Source organism: Vanellus vanellus (assembly GCF_965231255.1).
Source record: "Vanellus vanellus genome assembly, chromosome: 19".
Lineage (NCBI taxonomy): Eukaryota > Metazoa > Chordata > Aves > Charadriiformes > Charadriidae > Vanellus > Vanellus vanellus.
The window spans coordinates 13239294-13257421 of NC_138924.1; the positions used below are offsets into that span (position 1 = coordinate 13239294).

Below are 18128 nucleotides of genomic sequence, written 5' to 3' on the forward strand. Positions count from 1 at the left end.
GGAGGACCTCTTTCATCTCAGTCACTTTTTTTGCATGTACAGAATTCAGAAAATCTTGGTATCTAAGGATGACTGCTGCATCATGGAAAGACCACGGAGCATTAGAAGACTGTAATGACACAATGTTTTCTTGATGAGTGTGTGAAGTCCTTGTCTGGCCCACTGAAGAGAGAAATCAACCAGGCTAGTACCCAGAGTACGCAAACAAGAACTTCCAAGACTGAAGTGGAGTAATGTACCATATGAAAGGAAGCTCTACAGGGTCAGTTGGACCATTGTGAGAGGCAAAAACTGTTCCAAAGGGATGGGTGGTAATAGCCTCTATTGCCCCCAGCTGGTTGAAGGGGATTTGGTTTCAGATCCAGGATTCTGAAGTAACCATTATAAATTCATACGGGATATTTACAAATTTCACTGTTCTCTCTTTATTCATCATTCCACCCTTTGCTATGGAAAGTACATTTATATCTTAAGGACAATATTTTTTTTGGTCCCATCACGCCATTCTATCACTCCCTCTTCTCAGCGGAACAGGGGGAGAAAATACAATGAAAAGCTTGTGGTTGAGGTAAGGGCACAGAGGTTTCTTACCAATTACCGTCGCAGGCAAAGCAGACTCAACTTGGGGAAATTAATTTAATTTATTGCCAATTAATTGTAGCAGAGTAGGCTAGTGAGAAATAAAACTGAAAACACCTTCCCCCCACTATTCCCTTCTTCCCAGGCTTGACTTCATTCCCAACTGTTCTGCCTCCTTCCCCCTCCCTGAACCGTGCAAGGGGATGGGGAATGGGGGTTGCGGTCAGTTCTGAACACATCGTCTCTGCCACTGTTTCCTTCTCATGCTCTTCCCCTGCTCCAGCTTGGGGTCCTCCCATGGGATACAATCCTTCATAAACTTTTCCAGTGTGGGCCCTTCCCACGGGCTGCAGTTCTTCATTAACTGCTCCAGTGTGGGTCCCTTCCACGGAGTGCTGTCCTTCAGAAAAGGACAGCTTCAGTACGGGTCCCCTGTGGGCCACAGCTCCTGCCAGAAAACCTGTTCCAGTGTGGGCTCCTCTCCGTGCGCCACAGTTCCTGCCAGGAGCCTGCTCCAGCGTGAGCTGTCTGTTGTCCCCTAGTTGGGGTTCAGGTCATACCCCATGCACAGAAGCCAATGAGTACATGGAGTTGAGATCCACCTTCTAACCTTCAGTGCAGCTCTGTACAGAAAGGGGTGCCAGGTGATACTTTGCAAAGCCAGCACACCTCTTCAGAGGGGTCACATGTTTGTATACAGTTTACAATTGTATAGAGAAAAGTTACACAAAGCTTGTTCATTGGTCACCTTTCAATTATATAATTAATGCCCTCCTGTGCATGCTGCGATTAGTGGCTAGTGCCTCATACAGAGGGGGTCTGACATCAGCATGTATGGTATCCTCCCAGCAGTGTTTACCATGCCAGTTAGTCTTAGGTTACCCTCGGGCAGCCCCCCCATCTGCCTCTCGCATCCCTCTAGTCAAGAGGTGATTCATCCTTGATGGCATTAGCTCATTCCTGTGTTATCTTGTGATTCTTTACATTGAGGACCACATCTCCATAAGTTGCAGATTCCTTGAGGCAAGTCCCCCTGCTCCAGCTGTGGTTCTCCATGGGCAGCAGGTGGATATCTGCTCCACTGTGGACCTCCATGGGCTGCAGGGGGACAGGCTATGTCACCATGGTCACCATGTCACCTCCGCCGGCTGCAGGGGAATCTCTGCTCTGGCACCTGGGACACCTCCTCCCCTCCTTCTTCACTAACCTGGGTGACTGCAGAGTTGTTTCTCTCACGTTTTCTCACTTCTCTCTTCCAGCTGCTGTTGCACAGTGCTTTTTACCCCTTCTTAAATATGTTATCACAGAGGCACTACCAACATCACTAATGGGCTCAGCTTTGGGCAGCGGTGTGTCTGTCTTGGAGCCGGCAGAAACTGGCTCTGTTGGACATGGGGGCAGCTCCTTTTGTCTTCTTGCAGAAGACATAAACCCAATACAATTACTTGACTTTTGTGTAGAACAGTTTAAACTCCAGTTCTACCAGATTTGTAGAAGGGACTTCAACTTGGGGTTCTTATAGAAGGGTTCCATAAACACTTGTATGTTGGCTGTTTTGCAGTGAGTTTGTCTCTTTTGAAGTCTTCCTGGGGAAAAAAAGTCAAATTTCTGTGGATAGTTTTGGTTGTAATACATTTGCATTTTCCAAAATGTAAACATTAAAGAAAACATAAATGCACACACAAAAAGTGAAACAGGCAAACCCCCAAAGAACCTTGACTGTTTCTTACTTTTGAAACTTCATTTGTCCAACAGGTTTAAGGCAGTCATCTTTAGTTCCCCAATCACAGCATCCTTAAATTGGTAGGATTGGAATTGTCAATATGTTTCTCATGTCTGAAGCTAAGAAGACATTCTAAAATCTGCTGCGTACCCATGGCTTGCAACCTTATTTCTGCAATATGAAGATCGGGGGGGGGGGGGAGGGGGGAGAAAAAAGAAAAAAAGAGGCTGGCGTTAGTGGTGCTTTTGCAGAATATAAAGTAAACAAGCAAGCAGGCAAACAAATAGCAATGATAATTCTGTAATACAGCTTGCCACAAAGGATGACTTGATTTAATACACCCTAACTAAATTTTAAGAGCCATTAGTCAATTTTGTCAGCAATATGCTACTATTTTACTCTGCAAATGCAGCTAACTGAATTGAAATACTTCAAATGAGGATGAATTCTCAGGTAGGCAATTGACGAAATACTATTTAATTTTTAGTTGTTTAAAACTTAACTGACTGTAAAATGCCTGTGAAATTCACTTTTCCTGTGCTTCATATGCCACACATACAGACTGATGGATTGCTTTACTGGTAACCAGCAAAATAGATGGACATGAGCAGCTTTCACAACTGGAAATTTTTGTATCAGGTGAGTGAAAGGCCTTTCTTGGTCCCATGGCACAAGACCAGGTTACTCGGATCTTTTCATCTTTTAATGCATTGATTGTCTATCTGGAAAATAGTGCCGCAGTAATATCGCTCTCTTTCTGGGTTTCATTTGAATTGTTGATGTAGATTAAACTTTTGTTCTTCACCTCCAGCCTGTTACAGGATAGTGGTTTAGAGCTGGGAGGTGCTGCTGTTGGGCAAATTGTGTTAGGTCTGTGTACAGAAACCTGCAATTCCTGCGCTTTCTGCACCACCTAGGATTGAGCTGTGCAATTGCTATTGTTTTTCTAAAATGACACATTCTGTGCTTCTCACCGTAAAACTTACAAAGAATTGTTCTCCAAAGACTGTGGCTTATGAATGGTAGATCATAAAATTACATTAAATTTATGGCGTGCAGTATGACTCCCCACCACTCCAGCTGTTCTTTGTAACTCCTCTTTTAAAAATTTTTTCCTGAGATCTTAAGTACAGCAAATGCACCACTGAGTGATTATTTTTTTTTTACTCTCTGATATCATATCTTTTGGATCTCATCTTTTTCTATCAAGCGTAAGGGAGAAAAAAAAGCCTGTTTTATATGTGAAGCAGCACATTTCTAGGAGATGGCAGGGGCGATTTCCTGTCGATTCCCTCAGCTGCTATCTCTGTCATAATGTCCACAAGGCACTGAAGAGAGCTGGAAGACCAGAATAGTGTTTTTGGTTAAGATTAAGTTTAATATACAACTGTGGAGTAAGCTAATTAATAGAATCGTGGAATATCTCGAGGTGGAAGGGACCCGTAAGCATCGTCAAGTCTAACTCCTTGCTCCTCTCAGGACTACCTAAAACTAAACCACATGACTAAAAGCGTTGTCCAAATATGTCGGAGATGAAGGGGCACGGACTCCGATATGCAGGATCGAAATCAGCTTTATTAAGCAAGCGTGCTCTTTATATACTTTTCTACCAAGGCCAGTAATTTTCTACTTTACTTGTTCACACCATCGTGTGCTCTAAAAGATCACGTTCCCACCGAAAAGGGAATCTCTCTTCCCTGTGAGCAGCACCTCCTTATCTAGGGAGGAGCTTCACACAACTTCATCCTCTGCCAGAACAGTGCTGCAGCTTCTTATTCCTCCCTATTAGTTCTACCACACTTAACCCTTCTTTTGCCTCAGTCCCCACACAAATATACTATTGTGTTTCACACTAATTTGAAACAAGCACTGGTACAACATATCTATGCTCCCAGAAAATATGCAGCAGTGATCTCTCAATTGCAGCACCTTTTGATCCAAGTACCTTTTGATTCTTTGCAAAGACTACTCTGAAGAGTTACCCTGCTAAAGAAACTGGACTTACAGCAGTACAATGGAGAGCAGAATCTGTCCTAGTAGCTTTTAGCAGACACTTACTGGATGTGAGAGGTGGTCAGTCACTGGCCACTTCCACAGCAGTACGTTGGGCACCCTTGTGGTTGGTGCTACCATGGCAGTTCTGAAGGCCTGGGATTCACAGTAGCTTTTGGTGCACTACTCGGAATTCATCTTTTCTGTTGTCTTGTGTGCACAAGGCTGCTATAAAGACTTAACTGATGACAGTGATTATTCTGTTTTGAGAAGGTTTGTTTTGGTTTTATTTGGTCTTGAGTGGACTGTTCACAAGGGCTAGCTTTTCAAAGTGCACTGAGCTCCCATAAATCGTATTGGGCATTCAAGAGCATTAAGCACTTATGAAAATGCCTTTGTCCTTGTCCCAGACCTCTTGAATCTCTGGTTAGACCAACGTGATGCAGCACAGGGTAAGAAAACACCAGACAGAAGGGTAGGATACACTGACAGCTGCTACAAAAATTTGCCCTAATCTCACCCCATAGTGGAAGGTAGAGATAGGGAAGTGAATGAGAAATTAATAACTATTTTTATTACTTAATAGGGCATAAGCAGTTCTTAATTTGGCTGTGGAACAGTATTGCTTTATCTTTCCATCAAATTAAGAGTCTAACCAGTCAGGTATTATGGAGGAACATTAACGTGAGAGAGAAGTAATTCATCAACTTCAGGAGATTCCTCTTCATTAAACTTTCAACTGGGTTGTTGCTAAGTAGGTACAAATACTAAGTGTAAGAGGAGAATTTAGCTACATCACTCTCCAGGTGGATGTTTTTGCAGAAGGAGAAGGACTTTGTAATCTGGAAGCCATCTATTGTTTCTTGTAAAATAAAATTCATCTTGGTTTAAGTCAATAATAAAGCTTGTATAATGTTTAAATCTGTATGTACGGTGCTTGGTTAGGAGTAAAGCAGAGCCTGCAGCTCCGCGTGCCATGGTTAAATGCACCTTTGGCAAGGAAAACTGCCGAGGTGCTAGCAGTCAGCCCTGAGTTAAGGCCAAAGTATGGCAGGAAGGCAGCTGTTAATTTGATTTCTAAGGTCATCGTTTTCATACAAGATTGGAGCGTATTATTTTTTTTTTCTCTCATTTTGTTTCCTCGTATAATTTGTCTATTTGTGTAATTTCCTTGTATAGTAATGTGAAATATATATTTCCTTCTTACTTGATTATTTCCTGTGTATAAAACCTGTAGAGATGGAATCAACTAATTTCTTTTCAGCCTAATTATATGTGGGTCTTAATTGCTTTGTTGAATTTTGCATTTCTAGTATTTTTTTTTTTAAAAGATTTAATCATTAGGTCAAGGGAATGAAGATAAAATGTGGCAGATATGCTAACTGGGCTGTGAATTAGCATTTTCCACTTAAATGGGAATGGTTAATTTTTTGTATTGAATGGTTTTGACTTTTTGTTAAGATACTTGTCAGTTGCGATGTGGATACTAACTTCTAGTATCTGAAACTATGAGCTATGTTGAGTTGCATCCATTAAACTCCTACAGGAAAGTAGTGTTTCTGTGCAAGACTGGGTGCACACTAAGATGTTTTTAGCGAGCTCTTCATTTTTCACTGGCTCACTGATTCAGTCTCCTTTGTTACATCTGCCATGCATCTCAAAGGTTCTCCAACATTTATGCAATGGTCAAAACACTCAATATAACAGAAAAATCTCTACACTCTCATGATTCTGCTTTCAGTATAGTGTTTTTTACCTAGCATTAGTGTTTCTCTCTCCTCTGAAGGCTGCCTTGCCTAATTTTGTCCACAGTGAATGTTCTGTGTAAACAAACTGCTCTCTTCCTTCCCCCCAGTAGCGTGTGATCTCCCCCTCCTTGTCATGTCCTCCTAGAGTCATATAATTAATTCAAGGGGTTTTGTGCATAGCTGACTGTAGTGTTTATGCTGCTATTAAATTTATTGCAATAGCATCTGCCACTGCCTAATAATGTGAAGAATGGCAAACAGAAAATTTGGTTTAGTGGAGTGAACAGTGGAAGGGAAGGATGGAAACTAAAATAGTCATCAGCATTCCAAAACACATCAGATGGCTTGTATAAAGAACAGATTTGCTTCTAGCAGCAGGTTTTAGGGAGAAGCAGTGAACTGGATTTCTGTATATCATCCATGGTAGCAGTTTATCTGAGGGCAGGTTACCAGTGTTCTGCAGCTGCTGTCATTTAATTTTGTGGTGCTGTATGTTCTAGAATACAGCTCAGCACGTGCATGAAAAATGAAGGCAGCTTAAACTAGCCACTAAGATACTTTTTAGCTGAGAGACGAATCCTGCTGTAGAGTGTATTGCTTTCCTTGCAGCCCGTCCACAGTTTCCCTTCTCCTTTCTTGACCTGTATTAAGATCAGGTCCACATGCTGAAATCAGCATGTGTTCCTGCATCAGTTTCATTGGGCCTATAGCTTCCCTGGCTGCCGTTCCCATCCAGAGGGCCATACCATCTGGAGCTGTTACCTCCTTTACTCTCCCCCTGCTTTCCCAAGTTTGACATAGTTGTGCTTACACCAGTGTTACATCTGCCATGGCATTAAAAAAAAAATTAACAAAACTGATTTTTCTATTCAGAAGTTAAATTTCACTGTATCCTTGCTGGGGCGAAAGCCACATTCTAAAGTGGAGCATGGACATTGTTTCCAATGATAAGGTTATGTTGTTAAGTGAATTCGGATGATTAGAACAGAGAAGGTCAGGCGTACCGTAAAGCCTGCTGGCACTCCAGTAGCTAATGTTGCAAGACTGGATGTGTGGGGAAGGCGGCAAAGAAAGATCCCTCTAATATCTCACTGGTGCTGGGGCACACAACTCTGCTCTGCCCTGCTGTCTTCTGATGCTGATCCCATTAGCAATGTAATCCCAGGAGAGAGCAAAACAAGAGACAAGAACTGTACAAAATGCCCTCTGACAGCTCAGGAGCACAGATCTGTGAAGATACATGTACGTGTAATGACTAAGTACCAGAACCTGACACTAAGGGTAACTTTGTGAACCTTGTTTATACTTGAAGCTACTTTCTCTGGTGAATGGATATGTTAATTTCTACTGGTGTTACTAATCCTTTGTGGGAGAGCAAGGTGGATTCTATTCTGTTTTGAGTACCGCACAAAAAACTACTCACTAATTTTTTTTTGGAGCATTGCAATAGCTGGTAGCATGCGACTAGAGTAATTGTAGATTGTCTTTTAATTCCAGCCAGAGAAGTGGCAATTTTTTGCAGATTCTGTGGAAATCAGTATGTGATGGAAATATCTGGACCCCTCTGATGAGCATACTTAACACTCCTTTAGAACATAGAGTTCCTACTGCCTTAACTTCATTAGCATGATATCTTTTGATCAAGTTCTTTGAATTTGGTGAGACTCCTCATAAACTAAGCTGTCTTCCAGAATTCGTCTCTAAATATAGGACTAGTGTCTCAACCCTTTAGTAGTCTGGTTTTCAAGGACCATATTTACACATATGAAGTAGAATGCCCTCAAGAGATTAATCAAGCACGAAATTTTCCCATCAAGTTTTTTTCCAGCAATTTTTTCCCATCATATCAGAGTAAATGTCTTTAGAAGGGTAACTTAAAATATGCCAGGTCTGCATTTCAGTCTATGTTCATATTCCTTGAACCTCTTGAGGGGTGACAGCCAGCATTACTTCTCTAAAGGCAAATTGTGTCTGACAAATTTGGTGGCCTTCTATGATGAGTGTACTGTGTTGGTGTATAAGGGAAGAGCAACTGACATCATCTACCTGGGCTTGCATACAGCATTTGATACTGTCCCATGACATCCTTGTTTCTAAATTGGAGAGACATGGATTTGATGGATGGACCACTCGGGGGAAAAGGAATTGGCTGGATGGCTGCACTCAAAGTGTTGCACTCAAGCAATGGCTTGATGTCCAAGTGGAGACCAGTGACAAGTGGTGTTCCTCGGGGGTCAGTACTGGGACCGCTGCTGTTTAACAACCTTGTTGGTGACATAGACAGTGGGATCGAGTGCACCCTCAGCAAGTTGGCCACTGACACCAGCTGTGAGGTGCGGTTGACACACTGGAGGGAAGGGATGCCATCCAGAGGGACCTGGACAGGCTGGAGAGGTGGGCCCATGCAAACCTCAGGAAGTTCAGCAGGCCAAGTGCAGGGTCCTGCACATGGTTTGGGGCAATCCCAAGCACAAATACAGGCTGGGCAGAGAATGGATTGAGAGCAGCCCTGCCAAGAAGGACTTGGGGGTGTTGGTGGATGAGAAGCTCAACATGACTTTGCAATGTGCGTTTGCAGCCCGGAAAGCCACCAGTGTCCTGGGCTGCATCCCCAGCAGCGTGGCCAGCAGGGCGAGGGAGGGGATTCTGCCCCTCTGCTGTGCTCTGGGGAGACTCCCCTGCAGTGCTGCCTCCAGCTCAGAGGGTCCCAACAGCAGAAGGACACAAAGCTGTTGGAGCGGGGCCAGAGGAGACCACAGAGATGCTGGGAGGGCTGGAGCCCCTCTGCTGGGAGGACAGGCTGGGAGAGTTGGGGGTGTTCAGCCTGGAGAAGAGAAGGCTCTGGGGAGACCTCAGAGCCCCTTCCAGTGCCTAAAGGGGCTCCAGGAGAGCTGGGGAGGGACTCTTGTTCAGGGAGGGGAGCTATGGGACGAGGGGGAACAGTTTTAAACTGAAAGAGGGGAGATTTAGATTAGATATTGGGAAGAAATTCTCTACTGTGAGGGTGGCGAGCCCCTGGCACAGGTTGCCCCGAGAAGCTGTGTCTGCCCCATCCCTGGAGGTGTTCAAGGCCAGGTTGGACGGGGCTTGGAGCAACCTGGGCCAGTTGCAGGTGTCTCTGCACATGGCCAAGGGGTGGAACTAGATGATCTTTAAGGTCCTTTCCAACCTACACCATTCTGTGATTCTATGACTGTGTGAAGAGAAACATAATGTGATTTAGGTGGCCTTAAGACTTGCATTATAGTCTGTGCTGTGGCATGTATCCTGAAGCCGGAGAACATTTCACTCATGAGAAGGAGGAGGAAATGAGAACAGAACCTAAGTTTAGGAACCTGCGGCTGAAAAGACATTATCAACGCTGTTTTCATCACAAATCCAAAGCGTAGCACCGTACAAGCTACTATGAAGAAATTTAATTCTATCCCTGCCAAAACCACTGCAATTTAAAAAACTTTGAGAAATACTGTGTCCCCTCTATCACGTTTCCATGCTGCACTTGCTCTTTAACGGTATATGCTGTGCCTGTGTTGTGGTGTCATTCACCATATCCTGCACAAGGCAGTGGCAGGAATGTGATGGAAGCTTTTTACAGAAAAAGAACTGGAAAACACGCTTGAAAACATGGCAGACCTAGAATTTATTGACTTCTATATACTGCTTAGCATCTGAAAATAAGTGTTTCCTTTCTGGTGTTTTTGTTTTGTCTTCATGCTTTTGTTTAATTTTTTTCCCTGACCTTTTCTTATCTTACCCTTTTAAACAGTGAAAAATGTGGGACAGGCACAGTAACGCATACCAAAAGACGTAAAGCCATGTGTTAAAAACTTATATTCAAAGTTGAAATTTTTCAGTAAAGCTTTAAAAAGAGTAATTGTCTGTTTTTGAAACCTATGAAAAATGAATTTCAATTCTGTAGTGAAAATGGCTTCACTTTCCAGCAAGAGCTGTGCTTTGAGATGGAGAATTTCTATCTGCACAGCTATTTAAAGCTGTCATGGGAAGGAGTTTTCTTCATTAAATTAGTTGTTTTCCAGTAATTCATTGAATTGTGTATACAAGCATTTCAGAAGGCTGGTCTGTGCTCTTGACATGGAGGTCTGTTTTTTGCTTCAGCTCTCACACTCCTGAGAGCTTCACAGGTTCTTCCCAAGGCAATGACTGATGACTGCTTTGCCTCAACAGTTGCTCTCCCTGTGAGCTGTTGCAGATAATTCTTCTTCCCTAATAAGCTGAACGCAGATAACAGTTGTGACCCAAGCTCTTTGGCAGAACACTCTGTGAATTGCCCTGGGGAGGAACTGAAAATGAAAGAGATTGTATGGAAAGTAGTTAATTCAAGTCGTTCTCATTCCTCAAAAGTCAGGTTCCAAGGTGGTCTCTGAGCTTGCAGCTTCAGTACAAAGAATGGAGAAGAGCAGATTTCTATGCTGTATACCGAGGAGCCGGTCATTTTTTCTTTTCTTTTTACTCCCTTTAAAAGCCAAGTTGTGATAGCTGGGGCACCTGAAGAAAAAAATAATTGTGGCAGAGTTCTTATTCTGTACTCCTGCATCCATAAGAAGAGTTAAAAAATACTGTTTTTCAGTATATATTAACCCTAGTGCAGTTTAATGTAACAGCATTTTTAATTCATGAGATGAGGAACAGTGCATACAAGTTCTGTAGTCTTCTTAAGGCGCTGGGCAGAAGCTTTCACTGAACACAAGGAAATCAGTGGGTAGCGATTGCAATGTGTGCACTGTTTTATTCACATATCATGGAGTGCCACCAGTTTCCCTGGTCCTTGTCATTAGACCAGTCTGTTTTTTGTTTCCAAATACACAGAACGTAATGTTGCCTCTGTTGTTTATTGAGACTGTGCCTCAGCAGAAGAGTGCCATCTCTCTCGCATGTTTGAGTGCACTCCGATGGTAAGGTAGGCACCAGGAAAAAGAGTAAATTTTTCCTTGGCCTCTGAAGAAGGAGCCTAGAGAAGGGATTGAGAGACCTGTGTTCCCATCCCAGCTCTGACGGGACATTGGGCTTTCATTTCTGTAGTGGTGGAATGATGGCAAAGGTGTTTACTCACCGTGGGAGAAAATGGTAGAAACGACCTGAGTGCTGTTGGAGGCCTTTATCTGTATGCACAAACTAAGTGAAAGGCCCTTCTATTCCCCTGTTCTTGTGTTTCTGCATTTTAGGTCTTTGTATTTAGATCTGAGAAAATCCATTTGTACTTGCAAGTTTTCCTGGACAGGTGGACTGTGGGAGGGAATGGAAGGACAGAGATATTCTTAAACGCACTGCAAATTAAATATTTGGAATAAGAATCTACTTTTTGTTGTTAGAGAAGTTATACTAATTCTTAGTTATTTAAAGATTCAGTGGCTAATACCAAATAGATTCCTAGCTACAGTTTCATTGCTTATGATGCCTTCTTTGGAATGGAGAGAAAAATCTGGTTTCTAGACTGACTATTTTGATGAATAGATTAAAGCAGTTTTCAAGTGTGTCATATGCTGAGCTATTCCCACTGAAGCCAATGGGAGGTTTAGAAATCAGCATAGTGGACAATTGCAAAATATTTACTGCATTACTGTAGAAAAAGTAAAGAGCTTGACGTTCACGTAAAGCGATCCTATTTCACATTGTGTTTTTTTCCTTTTGCAGGTGAAGAGTCTGCATTTTGCTCATCTGGCTTTCTACAGGAAAAACAACGTGAGTCGAAGTTCTCATTTTTCTTTGGACCGAGGCTATTCAACAACTAGAGATAATGATAGAATAAAAATGTTAATCAGCACAGGTCTGGTGTTATGTTATATTGAGAAGAGAGATGGGTGTGGAGGGACCAGGATTTTTTTGAGTTTTGTTTTAAATGTATTTATTTTTAATGTGGGTTATGAAAGTGTACCAAGAAAGTGCCTGTAACGTTATTTAATGCATTAGTGCCTTAAAGCATTGGCTAGAGTGGCAGAGTTGGAGTATTGGAGGGTGAAGCTGCTGGTATACATGATAGCTCATACAGGACAGTACAACGCGACTCAGCTTGGAGCGTAGGAGGAGTCTTCAGTGCTTTGTGCTCTGGAGATCCTTCTCCCATCTCTGCCTGAAGAGGTGCCAAGAGGTGTTGCTGTTAAAGTTTCTGAGTACTATAGGAATGAAAAGTGCCATGCCTGGCATTGCTGGAGTTCCTTTGCTGCTAGTGCCCCACTTTGAGGAGTGTATTCACTTGTCACTGTGCTGTTGATCTTTCTGTGCATTTGCATTGTTTGCTAAAGAAAGCAAATTGACTTATAGAAATAAGTGATGTTAACGAGGGTGTTTTCTTTCCTCACAGTTCTCTCTGGGGACAATTGTCCCTTGCCCTCGTTTGGTTCACAGTGAAACATCTGTTCACTATTTCTGCAACTGTGTTCATGAGCATGTGCTGTTACTCTGTGCCAACCCCTTCCCCTTTGGAAATCACGTGTTGCCCAGCTCATCTGGGCTGGTCTGAGAACTGGAGCTGAGGAGCACTTGAAGTCTAGATCCTCGGCTAAACCCTCTGTGTTGCTTCTACTGCAGTGCTTCTACTACATGCATAGTAGTCATGTACAAGATCTGGTAGTGTGTGTGTAAGTCTCATTGAATGAAGAAACAGTGTGGAAGTTAACACAGGCACTATCTCGTGTTGTGACTTCCAGAACAGGATTGGGCTCAGTGATGTGTGCCACTATTTTCCTCTAAACAGTGCAGTTTGCGAAACTGCATCTGCAGTGTATTACAATACTCTTTGTCATTTGTTAATAGAAAGCATATGTTACAGCCTTGAATATGTGAACATATTTCTCATGACGGATTTGTCATTATAAACAGCTAGTAATAGCACAGCAGATGGCAAGAAGTGGCATAGTTTCCCATGGGAGTGTGATAATGGAAATACCAGTTTTCTTTGGGATCTATCACCACCTCATGCTTTGTATCTAAAGCAAGTTCTCTTGTTTTTATTCTAAATTCCTCCCGAATTAATATGGCAAAATATTAGGGATGTTTGAAATGGTCTGGAAAAAAAAAAAGAGGACCTGGCTTGAGTCTTAGTACAGGTTTCAACTGTGCCTCATGTTCTTAGAAGTTTGGGAATGATGGTGCAAATTCTTTTCTGCTAGATTCAGGGTACTTATTTACTTTTTTTGTCACTCCACATGAAGAGACTGTTTGGGCGAGTTACTTCAGGCAAGGCTATAGACACAAAGCTTACTTGACATCTCTGTAAGTCACTGATGAACGTGTGTAACATATATATACCAATTCCAGTGGGAATTTGAGTCCAAAACTACCCCTGCCGGAGACGCTGGCTCACTGGTATCTGTGGTAGCAGTGTATGTTTCTTTCTCCAGAAGTACTTGGTAAATCTCTTCCCTAGGCATTAAATCAGTTGGCTCAGATGGTAGGCTCTGGTCCTGGATACTGACTGCTAGACTGAAAAGCAGTATAATTTCTGTAATGTGGTTGCATTTAATTTAGGACTGTGAGCATCTTCCTTATAGTTCAGCATCTGATCAGCAATAGGTTAAGTATCAGTTTCTGATTTTACTTACCTGTTGACATAGTTGTTTAATAATGAGGCTGCTGTTTCCATGTTGAGCACTCACTGTGATCTCAGCCAAATCAAATTATTCATAGTACTTACATTTGGCCACTTATTTTAATTAAGGTTACCAGGTGTCCCAGGTTGTCTGAGTTAGTCCCAGATTACAGGATGTGTCTCCAGGATGCTATTTTGTCTCAGATTTTCATCCAGGCATGGGATTTTCCGTTTTCAGTTTTCAGATTGGGTTGAGAGAGTTTACTCTTTCTGCAAGGCTTCAGCCTCACTGTCTTGCTTTCTCTCCCCCGTCAAGAGAATGAGTCTTTTCATTTAACTTGTTGCAGTTGGAATATAATAGCATTAATTTTGTTCTTTCGATCCCTGATACTTCTGTTGCTGCTATCAGACTACAAACCTGTAGAAAGTTACGAAAGGTGTTTGTCAAATCATGGAATTTTCAGAGTTGGAAGGGACCTCTAGAGATCATCTAGTCCAACTCCCCTGCTAAAGCAGGATTGCCCAGAGCACATTACTCAGGACTGCATCCAGGCGGGTCTTGAAAATGTCTTGAAAATGTCTTGAAAATTATGCCCCCCTGGAGCAGGGGCAGAGTGTGAGGAGTCCTCCCCTGAGGAGGAAGGAGCTGCAGAGACAACCTGTGGTGAACTGACCACGACCCCCGTTCCCATCCCCCTCTGCCACTGGGGGAGGAGGGGGAGTCAGAGCCGTGTAGGGCCGCTCAGCAGTTGTGTCTAGATAGAGATTTTCAAGTGTTTTGCTTCCAGGAAAGCGTTAAGACAAAGGCTGTGTTTTTGAAAGCTGTCAGCGTGTTTGGAGACCTGGTTGCTTTTGTAAATTTGGACATGAGGAGGGCAGTTGGAACTCAGCACCGCTGCCCCCTGCCCAGGACAGGCCAGGTGGTTTGGGTGCCTGCAGAGGAGCTGACCTTGGGGAAGGAGATTTCTGCATGTTCTCCTATACCTGTGTCTCCTCTCCGTGTGCCAGATTTGAGAAGCCCAGTGGACTCTGTAGCTGGGGCGTTCGCAGGTTCATTAACAGACAAGACAAAATGAATGAGCAGAAAGTTTTCAATCTTATCGCACCCTGACCTTTCCTGACTGCATCGCTAGCTGTTACAATCCACTGGTTTCTGGCTCTGTATGGGATTTGGGTACCTTTTTTGTTACTGTAATTTATGTAATGATACAATTAGCATGAATTGACATAATGATGGTCTGAATCAAGACAGCTGGAAAAATCTGTAAGATGTTGATAATGTCATCAGAGAGGTTCAGTCCAGCAAAGCCATGTTATTATTTTACCTCATTAAAGCCTTTCCAGTAAACAGTAAAACACATAATTTCTCTGTAATCAGTTTCATTTCAGTGCCTAATTAAATTTCTGTCATTTTCTCTAGTTGGTCATACTGTCCATTTCTGTATCCTACAGAGCTGTAGCTGCTGACTAGTCTTACCCTTTATATTGTCATCGTGATTGAGAAGATCCCTCAGTAACTTAAGTCTCTTGTATTTAACCTAAACAATAAAGCTGAACCTATGTAGACCCAAAATCTGATTATCTTTCAAAGTATATGATCGGGACATCTCTTGAAATAAAGGTATGTGTTGATCCCCTTACACATGCATGACATGCAGCCCCCCCATCCTTCCCCACTGTGGGACTGCTTTGAATTCAGGCAAGTTTGTGTCTTTGGGCAGCACAGTGCTGAAGATCTGTCCATTGAAATTCCTCACTTGTGCTGCAAATCAGCAAAAAGACACCTGGCTCCTCTTTGCCTTGGCCTCTCCCTGATCTTCTCACTCTTTTAATGTTAAAACTGTATTTCTAGGTGCAGATTTTCAAAATGACACTGTACATTCTAATGTTACTGCAGCCTGAACTTTTGGCAGTGTAGTGGTGTTGTGAAGACAGTTGAACTATGCACATTGGTATGTCTGAAAGTAAAGAATACCTCGTATGCTTCCATAGAGTGATCTGTGCATCATTATTTCTGTAATCTCTGATACTGCAAGTTGATATCGTGCGGTATCAGAGATACCAAGTTTTGAAAGAAGCCACATTTTATGATGCAAGGATATTTTAAAAATGGAATAGAAAATGTGATTCAAACAATGCCTAGAATCCTAGTGTCCAGTCATCTATGACATTTGCATGTGTGTGAAGCAAGGAACTATCCTGCAGCCTGGCATTTGATGCGTTAGGGAAAAGGAACCACCCTCTCTGCTTTCTAAATCATATGTTCAGAACAAGGGTTTCAAAGGAACAGCACACGAGTAATCCCAGGAAGTGTTTTGTGTAGTGCATTGCACTGTATGGATAACCGAAGAGGTTTGTGAGCATGTGATGAGGAGTCCTGGGTTTCCTGTTTGAGTCTTCTCTTAAATACTGTGGTTCACTGTAAGGTGGTGCATCATAGCCCTGAATAATCCTTTTTCACGACACAAAACTAGTGTTTCTGTGCTGCTGGTTCTGTTGTGAGCTGAGATGTTAAAAAACTGACACTTTTTCGTATGATGACCTTCAGAAAAAAGTGAGTCTTCTGGACAGGCGTATGGAAACAACACTTTTAATTAGAAGCAGTTTTAAATGCAGAGACTTCCAGAAAGCAATTGCATTTGGTGGAAGTTCAGAGTTTATGGGTGCATATTGTTGGGTTTGTTTCCTGGTGTTTTGGGTTTTGTTGTTGTATTGTTTTCTTTTATACAAGTATTAAATGACTAATCCTGTAAATTCTTGCCTACCAGAAAGGCAAGAATAATTACCGTGCTTTTAAATATGCAGAAACATAGCCACAGAGATTAAGTACATTTCTACTTGCTGTAAGGAATGACAGTGGTAGAATCTGATGTAGAGTTAGCTCTCAATCCTAATGCAGAAGAGTACACAGTGTTCGGAACGTGTTTTGGACTAAATTCAGTGCTTTTAGAATAACCTGGCCAGACCCTGCTTAACCAGTGTTCCTGGTGAGGTGAAAATTACAGTCCGCTCCCTTACGGTCTGGCAGATTGCCGATAAACATACGTCAAATGGAGCAGAACCACAAACGCAGTGTGAGCGCAGAATGCTAAAAAGAAAAGTAAACTGACTCATCTATAGCATTATGTGATGCATTTATTTTCTTCTGCATTGCTGGAAGAAACAGAGGAAAATGTGTTTTAAATCCTGAAAGCTGTCAGTGAACTACTTTGGTATTATTATTTAGAACAGTCCTCTCTCATTCACTCCTAAAACTTGTATCTGTCACAGAGGGAGGAAGGCCTCCCAGTTTTTCTCGGAACAGCTAACCCCTGTGAGATGAGTAGAATTTTAAGGCTGCAACACTGTAGTCAGCTGAAGTTCTAAATTGCAAATTTCTGGTGTTGACATTTAGAAGGGTTTCAAAGCCTCCTCCTCCCCCCATGAGAGGGAGGAGGAGGTGTTACAGAGGTAGGAGGATTTATGTCTTGTATGGAATTTCATCTGTCTGTAGAAGGGAAAAGCACATTTGCCTTCCCCAAAGAGCTGAACCCCACAACTTCAGCTTAAGTAATTCCCCTTCACTGAGATGTTGCAATATTTAATTTCTCTATTTAAGTCCACTGAGGTATAGGAATAAAAGGTGTTATCTAAAGACAGCCTGGCACCTTAAGAACCACTTAAGTAATTCCCCTTCACTGAGATGTTGCAATATTTAATTTCTCTATTTAAGTCCACTGAGGTATAGGAATAAAAGGTGTTAGCTAAAGACAGCCTGGCACCTTTAGTTCGTAATTTTTTTTCTTTTAAACAAAAGACTGGCATAGTTTGACCACGTCATAGTTCTCATAAAGAACTTTTACTGGTCTCTGTTGCTTCTTACTACATGAGAGTGGTTATATTTAGGCAGAGGTTGAGATGCTGGACTTGGCAGTAAATCATGGCAATTTTGCCATTTTCATAGAATCATAGAATCATAGGGTTGGAAGGGACCTCTGGAGATCATCTAGTCCAACCCCCCTGACAGAGCAGGGCCACCGTAGAGCAGGTTGCACAGGAACGCGTCCAGGCGGGTTTGGAATGTCTCCAGAGATGGAGACTCCACCACCTCCCTGGGCAGCCTGTTCCAGTGCTCTGCCACCCTCAAGGTAAAGAAGTTCCTCCTCATGTTTAGGTGGAACTTCCTATACTCAAATTTTGGCAGATTTTAATAAATGACAACTAATTTTTAGCTTTTAGTATTCTGTATCTTAAAAAGAAATTAATATTGTGGAGAACAGTGTCATATAAAGAAGCTACTTTCCTACTCGTGAAATGAGTAGGAAAACTCATTAATAGGAGCACATTTAACAGATAAAGCAGAATGCATCTCTACTGTTCTAGGTACCACTAGAGTTTGTATTTCAAAGGAAAACGATTTGTTGTTCCTAGGTCAGTATTGGTTGGTTCATAGCTTGCTAGCAGACTGAACAAATAAACTCAACTTGTCAATAGTTTAGGTGTTAAACTCTTCCTCTCAGGTTTACTTGTAGATGTTATGTGTTTCCTGTCTTAATTAAAA

At 42.3% G+C, this 18128-nt stretch overlaps 1 protein-coding gene across 1 annotated transcript in view; it reads left to right on the forward strand.

Annotated features, from left to right (window-relative positions):
* PITPNM3 (PITPNM family member 3) overlaps positions 1–18128 on the forward strand; it is a gene marked incomplete at both ends in the record, with an annotated part of 121292 nt that overhangs the window by 54945 nt on the left and 48219 nt on the right. Inside the window, one exon of the mRNA XM_082492945.1 lies at positions 11695–11742. Coding sequence (XP_082349071.1) covers positions 11695–11742 — 48 coding nt within the window. The remainder of the gene's footprint in view (positions 1–11694; positions 11743–18128) is intronic.